This window comes from Crocuta crocuta, unplaced genomic scaffold, assembly GCF_008692635.1.
Source record: "Crocuta crocuta isolate KB4526 unplaced genomic scaffold, BGI_CrCroc_1.0 scaffold506, whole genome shotgun sequence".
NCBI classification, from domain to species: Eukaryota; Metazoa; Chordata; class Mammalia; order Carnivora; family Hyaenidae; genus Crocuta; species Crocuta crocuta.
In genome coordinates, this window is record NW_027528991.1 from 2,394,505 (window position 1) to 2,403,674 (window position 9,170).

General features: G+C 54.2%; 1 protein-coding gene across 1 annotated transcript in view; it reads left to right on the plus strand.

The window, feature by feature from the left end:
• Nucleotides 1–6: 6 nt before the first annotated feature.
• RNASET2 (ribonuclease T2) overlaps nucleotides 7–9,170 on the plus strand; it is a 16,532-nt gene continuing 7,368 nt past the window's right edge. The window contains exons 1-5 of the mRNA XM_077757412.1: nucleotides 7–110; nucleotides 1,955–2,015; nucleotides 3,824–3,879; nucleotides 5,224–5,281; nucleotides 8,061–8,128. Of these exons, the coding sequence (XP_077613538.1) occupies nucleotides 22–110; nucleotides 1,955–2,015; nucleotides 3,824–3,879; nucleotides 5,224–5,281; nucleotides 8,061–8,128 (332 nt within the window). The 5' untranslated portion in view covers nucleotides 7–21. The remainder of the gene's footprint in view (nucleotides 111–1,954; nucleotides 2,016–3,823; nucleotides 3,880–5,223; nucleotides 5,282–8,060; nucleotides 8,129–9,170) is intronic.

Below are 9,170 nucleotides of genomic sequence, written 5' to 3' on the forward strand. Positions count from 1 at the left end.
TGTCCCCCGGATTCGGGCAGGATGAAGCCTGCGGCCCCTCGCCGCCTGCTCCTGTGCGCCGTGTGCCTGGCGCTGTGCTGCGTGGGCGGCGCGCGCGAGTCCTGGACCAGGTGAGCCCCTGGGTGGCCGGGGTGCGCGGCGCGGGTCTCAGCCCGGCCCCCGCAGGTGCGCGGCCCGCGCGGGCAGGTGCGGGCAGCAGGGGCACGTCGGGGCTCTGGCCCGCTCTGAGATGGTTGACGCGCACATTTAACTTAGGTTGCAGAAATATCTGGGAAATGGTGGCGGTTCCTCTTTTTGGGTTTCTTAACGCTGGCTCTTCATCCCTCTCCCTTCCCTTCCAACTTTCTTCTTCTTCTTCTTCTTTTTAATGTTTTGTTGTTGTTGTTCTTGTTGTTTTGAGAGCGAGACAGTGTGAGCAGGGGAGGGTCAGAGAGAGAGGGAGACACAGAATCCGAAGCAGCCCCAGGCTGCGAGCTGTCAGCACAGAGCCCGACGCCGAGCTGGAACTCACAAACAGCAGCGGGATCATGACCTGAACCAAATGCTTAACTGACTGAGCCATCCAGGCGCTCCCCTTCCTCCTTTTCCAGCCAGGGGTCCACAGGCCGCCTTCCAGAGGATTCTCCTACTTTGGTAGAGGAAACCAAATTTTGAGTACCAGATTTCAATATTCTATTTATTTTGGGTAATGATCTCGTTAATAAAGGCTTCCATACTTATAGAGTAAGTTTGGGAACAGGTGGGTTTTACTTTTTAATTAAGTGCCATTGTTGAAAGCCGATTTTCTGAAAAAGAGCTGTGTTAATTAATTGATTAGTTTTTGCCATCACTGGAGAGATCGTGGGGTGCACTGGTTAGTACCAACCACCAGTTCACGTCCAGATGTGAGATGTCAGACACTCACCCGACTGAGCCACCCTGGCGCCCCTGAATCATTCCTTCCAAATTCCATTTATCCTGACTCCAGTGTGGGAGCGCCCTTCCCAGGCTGCTGCTGACATTTTCCCTCTGCAGAGCATTTTTGCCAGCTGCCCTGTCTGCCCTGACCTCTTGGCACACAGGCCTCGCACACGCAGGTGGGGTTCCGAGTGTGGCTACGCGTCCCGTACCTGGAGGTCTGGGCTTCAGGGCGTGCGGGTCACACGGTGCACAGCCATGCCCCAGACTGTCTGCAGGAGCATCGTGGGGTCAAACAGCCGCACCTTCTCATGTGGGGAGGGGGGGTGTAGTGTACTAGGCAGCCCCGGTGCTGGCTCAGGTCATGTTCTTTTGCCAAGTGCACTACAGAAAACTTCAGCTTTGGGGCCCTTAACAGGATTCACATTGGTGGCTGATGGTTCTGTTTCTCCACTTGTGAGCAGCCTTAGGAGGAAGGCCGTACCCTACTCCCTCTGGGCCGTCCCTGGCTTCCTGGTCTAAAATTCCAGCTCCCCTCATGGCTGCTGACATGCCTGTTCTCTTCCTTACTTAGATTCTGGTTTTTTTTTTTTTACGTTTGTTTATTTCGAGAGACAAACAGTGCTCACATGAGCAGGGGAGGGGCAGAGACCGAGGGAGAGAGAATCCCAAGGAGGGTCTACATTGTCAGCACGGACCCAGACAGGGCCTCGAACTCAGGAAATGTGAGATCATGACCTGAGCAAGATCATGACCAAGAGTTGGACGCTCAACTGGCTGAGCCCTCCGGGCACCCCTAAATTCTTTATCACCATGAGCATGGGGCAACATGGGTGTTTTCTCGGCTCCCGTGGTCAAGGTCTCCCTCACTGGCACGCGTGCTCCAAGAGTGTGGGGACTTGGTCCCTGCCCACGACAACGCCCCTGCCCCACAGGGTTGCCTGGCCTGTCACAGGCACTCAGTGTGTTGAGTGAATGGTGCCTGAATGGATAGATGAATGGATTTTTCTTTAACTTTAAAACAGTTCTTGAAAAGTACGTTCCTTGTCTTTAACAGGGGCAACCACGAGTGGAAAAAGCTAATTATGGTTCACCACTGGCCTGTAACAGTGTGCAAGGTGAGTTCTCCGTCCTCAGCCGCCCCATTCCTCCGTGCAGCCCCGGGCAGTCGTTTGCGCCCACGTTTTCCTCGTGAGATCATGTGTCACTCCTAGCAATCTGTCGCCTACTCTACGGGGCTCGCTCTCTGGATTTAGTTTCCTGAGCTTCACACCTCGCCGTGTCTTTCTGGCTGTGGTGCTGTTCACGAGCTCCAGGTAGAGGAGTGTTGGACGGGAGAGCATGGGCTTGGAGACCAGCTCTGAGCTCTGCTGGAGGCCTGGCTCCGCCCCGGGTTCCGGTGGGAGGGGCCGCGTGGTGACAGCTCCTTTCTTAAGGGACAGGGCAAGCTTTGCCTTCTGGGCTGGGAGCAGGTCTTTGGTGGGTGTGTTCTTGAGCCCTGACTGTGAATATATAAGGAAGTGCATTCCTTCCTTGAGGCTTTAGAATGAGAGTGAAAAAAAAATCAACTGCTAGAGAAATGTCATTGTTAAGGAATTAATTTCAGTTCCGGGTGGCCACCACCAGGGGTCCTGTTACTCTGGTCGAGGTATCTTCCTGGGCAGCGGGGCTGCCTCTGGGCAGCTTCCCCGTGTGAGTGACATGGACATTACAGGTGCGGTGACAGGGGCTTCTTTCTCCACGGTCGTCCTTGGTGCTCTGCACAGGCCCCTGGGCACATGCTGGGCACTGACCAGTACTTGCTGACGATGAACAAAAGCTGTCCCTGGGCCCCAGTGCCCCCTTTAGAGGCTCGTCNGCCAGCCCTGGCTCCTGGCTTTGCTCTCTACCAGCTGGGCCCCTGGGGGCTGAAACTGGGGTGTCGGGAAAGGCGAGGTTTACGCCCCCGCTCTGATCCTGCACTGGGTCATCTGCCCTTCTGCCCTCGCGGTGCGTGGCGGGTACCTTTCATGCCTCCACACGCTGGCCTCCTAGACCAGAGCCTCCCTAATTTCTGGGACAGAAGCTAGCTCCCTGCTCAGATGACCTGGGAGGAAAGGCTTGAAACCTGTTCCTCACTGGACAGCCACACCCTCTTTTCATTGGCTTTTTCCCTGCCCCCGTCGGGCACGAGTCCCGTCTCCTCTGGTCTCATAGCCGGTGTATTTCTTGATCATTGGCTGTTTTGGAAAAACTCCACTTAAGCTAAACCACACGGAGGTCCATGAAGAGTATGCGACTGGGGTTTTATCTCTGTGAACTTAATCTTTGTTTACAGGGTATTGCCATCCTCAAATGGGTATTTTTGGTTATATGATAAGAAAATTATGGGCGAATAAGAGTGTTTCCATCAGATTGACTTAATTTGAGAACACATTTTTTTTTTTTTTAAATGTTTTTATTTATTTCTAGGAGAGAGAGAGACAGCGTGAGCAGGGGAGGGTCAGAGAGAGAGGGAGTCACAGACTGAAACAGGCTCCAGGCTCTGAGCTGGCAGTCAGCACAGAGCCCGACGCGGGGCTCGAACCCACGAACCGTGAGATCATGACCCAAGCGAAAGTCGGACGCTTAACCGACTAAGCCACCCAGGTGCCCCGAGAACACATTTTTAAAAAGAAGCAAAACTTCTTTAAGAGAAGCAAAACGTCTTTAAAAGAAGTAAAACTCAGTTTTTAATTCTGTCACATAATGGTTTGAAGGTTGGGCCCCTCCTTCCAGATGGGACATGCGCCCCCTGGAGGGCTGTGCTGGAATCTTCTGGTGTGGGTGGGCTCTGCGCTCTAGCTGGTGATGTATTATGTCAAAGAAGGGGAAGCTGGTAGGTGTATCTAGGTAAACAATGAAGCGGAGATTATTTCCTCTACTTTCTCGTGTCTTCTCTGTGCAGGAAGTTGAAAAGGACTGCCGAGACCCTCCTGACTACTGGACCATACACGGACTATGGCAAGCCCTTACTGTGATTCAGATTTAAACAGGAAGGGGCGCTTGGGGGGCTCTGTCGATTAAATATCTGACTTCGGCTCAGGTCATGATCTCGTGGCTCGTGACATCGAGCCCAGCATCAGGCTCTGTGCTGACAGCTCAGAGCCTGGAGCTGCTTCAGATTCTGTGTCTCCTTCTCTCTCTTCCCCTCCCCTGCTCACCCTCTGTCTCTCTCTCAAAAATAAATAAACATTAAAAAAATTTTTAAAAGAATTTAACAGGGAAGAGAAGCTAGCCAACTTGCAAGTATCTTGGGGACTGATCTAGATAGTTATACTCGTGAGTTTTGTTAGTTTATTTGATAGACCAAATCCTTATTTATAGACTCTTCAGTCTTTCGGCAATAACCCTGATATTGTTGCTGTTCAGTTCTGTCTTGATAGAACAGTAATGATCTGGCTTAAATACGCATTTAGGGATTCTGGGCCCATTTTGGGGATGACTAAATGTAATTTTCTCATTTTGTTCTCCTTTGGGGGCAATAAGTAGATAATGTAAAAATAAATACACGAGTATCACGCGTGTTTATTACATGTATCTACATTGGGCACCTGTCAGGATACCTAAATTCATTTTTCTGGTTTTGCCTGCATTTTGTTTAGTTTATTCTTTCCTCATTTGTGCGTTTAACTGTGTGCGTTGAGTCTGCCCGGTCAAAGGGATGTCTCATGCTGGCCTTTGCTGACACGTGCCCATTCCTCAGGAATGGGGTTTTGTAGGAAGCAAATTAAACTGGCCCCTCCTTCGCCCTAGACTTACCAGGGACCCTGACACTCATCCCCAGGACCTTGGCCTTCTTGGGTCTTGCTGATGTTCCCGCCGCTGTGTTTGTGGCCAGGACCGTGCACAGCGCTGCCCTCGTTTCTGTGGGGGCTGCACAGATTTCGGGTTGCTGGGCCAGCCTGTTGACCCCGGAGACACACCAGGGGTCGGACAGTAGATTTGGTGGCCTTCGGAACTGGCTCAGCTGAAAACAGGGAGTTGACGTGTCCAGAATTAGGCAGATGAGGGGAAGTAGGAGGGTACCGTGCTTGGTGGTGTGGAGTGTAGACAGCAGAGGGCAGTTAGAATCCAGCCTGACTCCGGAGCTCCCCCTACCCGGTTGTTTAATTTGCTTCCTGGACATTGTCTGAAAGGCGGTCAGCTGTGACTGCTTGTACCTGCGTGTCCTTGTTGAGTGACCCACGCGGTGTGACAGCTTCCCTTCCTTTGCTCTCTACAGACCTTAATGGAAGTGTTTCCTCCTGCCTTTTGGAACTCATCTCGACTGAGACTAATTTCTGTTGTTTTAATTTTAACTTCCAGGCCTGACAAAGCAGAGGAGTGCAACAGATCCTGGCACTTTAATTTCCAAGAGATTAAGGTACAGACTTGTAATCGTGTCGCTGCTGTAGAGTACTGGACTCCATCACCCCTCTTCTCCATAAGCGTAGCCTCAAGGTCCTGGTTTAAAATGAGGAATCACGAGCCTCATCCACCAGGATTGAACCCTTGGCACTTTTCTCGTATTTACTGATACCCGAGCGATCCCACGAGTTAAATACCTTGCCTCCTCTGCCCTGGGCCCAAACCACTCCAAGTGAACTGTGTGATGTGAAGGCAGACGTGAGCGGAGACGGCCCTGGCTGTCCCCTGCCTGCCCACAGTAGGCCCCGGTCCCCCGTGACTCCTGGCCGGATTGCTGTGGTTAGCATTTCCGCACAGCTGTGACTCGGGGGACAGACGCATGCACGGCACCACACCTGTGCTTTCTGCTGTGGGCGGGGAGGAAGGGATGGGCCTTTCCAGCACGATGACCACTGTCACAGGATAGCCCAGGGAGTGGCATTGGCAAGCCCTGATAGCAGAGGGTCTCTTCGAGATGCTTCTCTGTTGTGTGCGGACCCACAGGGGTGTTCACCTTTCCTCGGGGGATGTGAGCAGCCCCTGCTGTGTAATCAGTCATCCGTCAGGGTAACTGGTGCCTGGGTTTATGGGTTGCTGGGGCCTCCCTGGAAACATGGGGTAGCATCAGGATTTGCTAGAACTAGGGTCCTTCCTGTGAATATATGGCCCCCCAAAGGGCAAGGCAGCTAGTTCTAAGCTGACTGCTTTAGTCTAGAAGGTCTCCTTTTCTCCTCCTTCCTTCCTGTGAGGACCTTCAGGGGCCTGAGCCTGGAGGCCGGAGAGTCTGAGCACCGTCTGTGAGAGTTACTAGTGCACCCCAAAGCCTGGCCACCTCTCGTTCCTCAGATGTCCTTCCCCTTCCCGGACTCAGTCAGCTTGCCTGATGCCGTGGGCTCGTTCCTGACTAGCGCCCCGTGACCTGCACGCGGAGTTACAGGCTCACTGGTGCTGCGATGGCACTCGGTGCCCAGAGCATTGAGGCCGCGGAGGGACCAAGCCCCCTGTGTCTTTTCTAGTAACTGCCCCGGCTGCCGGCTGGGTGGCGGGCGCGGGGGTCCAGGCAGGGGTGAGGAGCTGAGCGGGCAGAGGCTGTGGGAGGGGAGCCCGAAGTGGAATGAACAGGGCTCGGGGACTGGCTGGGGGGGCGGTGTCGGGCAGGACTCTGGACATGAGCTTGGGGTGGGGGGTGTCCGTCTCCTTCCCGTGTGGCCCCGGCAGGGGACTGCCCTTCAGCCCTGTGTGGTGAGCGGCAGCTTTGGGCGTGTTGCGGGTGAGGTGCCCCGGAACGTCCTCTGTGCCCGCGGAGAGTGTGGGCTGGGGGTGACCTTCCGCTGGGACCGGGCGCAGCTGGGGGTGACCTTCCGCTGGGACCGGGCGCAGCTGGGGGTCCATGGAGGAGCGCTGACAGGTTTAAGAAAGGAAGGCTGGACATGCCCTTTGGATTGAGCGGGGAGGCGCTCAGGTGGGGGCCGGGGTACCTGCTCTGTCCACACGGCCCAGGTTAGCGGTGGTCCCAAAGGGAAGTGGGCCGCTTCCCAACCCCCCACCGGCACCGGCAGGGGCCGAAGCTGGAGTGTGTGGGGGGCACAGAGACGGTGGGGCAGGCAGCTTGTGGGGAAGACCGGCTGATTGGGGCAGGGGAGCAGAGGGGGCCGGTCGGTCGGTGNGCGGGGGCGGGGCGGCAGCACAAGCGAGAGAGAAGCCGTCCAGAGCTTGTCCATAGCCTTCACCTGAGTTCTGGCCTAGTGGGTTTGTAGAATTAGGAAGTGACCCTGAGCACCGTTCAGTGCGGGGGGCGGGGGAGGGGGTTAAGGACACAGACGTCCACCCACATGTAACCTGTGTTTCCTGTTGTCTCAGTTAACTAGTAGATGCTACTCTTTAGGGAAGTTTCAGAAGCTGAAGCAGAAGAATTAGGTGGAAAGACCAGAGTCCCCGCGACATGCAGACTGTTTCCTGTTGTTAACGCCTTGCTCAGTGCGGGACCCTAGTAACAGCATTGATCCTGGTCACTCAGTCTTTAACATATGCATATATACTTTTTAATGTTTTATTTATTTCTGAGAGAGAGAGAGAGACAGAATCTGAAACAGTCCCCAGGCTCTGAGCTGTCAGCACAGAGCCCGACGCGGGGCTGAACCCACGAACCGCAAGATCATGACCCGAGCCAAAGTTGGACCCTTACCGACTGAGCCCCCAGGCGCCGCTCCTCGTCACCCAGTCTTACAGTCCCGTCGGGTGCACTCAGTGTTAGGTAGTTTTGGGGGTTCTGACAGATGTGACGTGTGTCCACTGCTGTACCCTTAGTTTCACTGCCCCCAAATCCCTTGTTCTCCACGCACCCCGCCCTCCCCCAGCCCCTGACCCCACTGACCCTCCACCGTCTTGAGCGTGGTCTCTTCCAGTGTGGCACGTTTGGAATCATTCGGCCGCTTCAGATCGGCTCGCTGCGCTCAGTCGTGGCCTGGACGGCTGCTCCGCGTCTCCTCACGGCCGACGGCTCGCTCCTCCTGGGAGCTGCCCTCACCTGCGAGCACTTGTGTTTTTAGGCGCACTTCCGTGATGAGACAGGTTTCGTTTTTATGTGTTTCTGAAGACATTTCCTGCGGAGTAAGGGCAGAATCCTTTCACTCATGAGTGTTCTTGATTAACAGAGGTCATTTTTTCTAATGTTTTAGTTTATCAATTTGCCCGGTAGGTTTTGAGCTCTCAGGTCCTATGCAGACTTCTTTTTTCTTTTTTTTTCTTACACACAGGACCTTCTGCCAGAAATGAAGATGTACTGGCCTGATGTCCTCCATCCGCAAAATCGCAGCCATTTCTGGTAAGCCAGTGAGTCCACACTCGGGAGCATGGAGTGGGGCCGGGGAGCCCCGAGCAGGGCTGGGGAGCATCAAGCGAGCCTCAGGAGCATCGAGCAGGGCAGGGGAGCACTCAGTGAGCCTCAGCAGCATCGAGCAGGGCCGGGGAGCACTGACCGAGGACCTCAGGACATCAAACGGGGCTGGGGAATACCGAGTGGGGATCTCAGTGAGCACCGAGCAGGGGCCGGTGAGCACCAAGTGGGGCCTCGGGAGCATTGAGCAGGGTTGGGGAGCACTGATTGGAGTCTTGGGAGCATTGAGCGGGGCTGGGGAGCACTGAGCTGGGGCTCAGGAGCACCGAGTGGGACCAGGGAACATCGGGCGGGGCCGGAGGGTGCGGGAACAGACCTGGGGCTCCCCTTCTGAGGCGCAGAAGTTTGAACAACTTTTATTCAGTATGTTCTTTTCAGGGCCCTTTTCCAATGACTAAAAAATGAGAGCAAGTGAAATTTACTTTTTAGGCTGTTTCTTAATGCGTATTTCATTCGTCACTTTGTTTCAGAATCTTTCTCCCCTGAGGTTTCACTAAACCCAGATAGATACTGCGTGTCTGAGAGGCAGTCACTGCAGCCCCCTCTTAGATTGCGCTGCTGTGCGGAGACTCATGCTCACGCAGATCGTGGCCTCACGCTCTGGCTCAGGGAGGAGACAGTGAAGTCCCTGCTCCCACGGCTCAGTCCGTGGTCCGCTCCAGGGCCCTCTGCGAGGGGGTGAGCCACGGAGAAAAATGCCGTGTTTAATGCAACACAGCTTCTTAAATCATTGCTTTTGAAGAAGGTAAAAGTAACAGTCCTTCTGTTTACATGTGTTAAGCAAAAGGAATTATTGTGTCTGCCTTGCTTCTATCTGGCAACTCATAATTCACATTACAGTTCAGATTTTTGTCCAAAATGATTAATTCCGTTTGGAAATATTGTGTAGAATATTCAGAAAGGCATTCAGTTTAGACAAGGTTTCTGCAACCATGTGGAGTGGCAGTGATGCCCCACCCCCCCGGCTCCC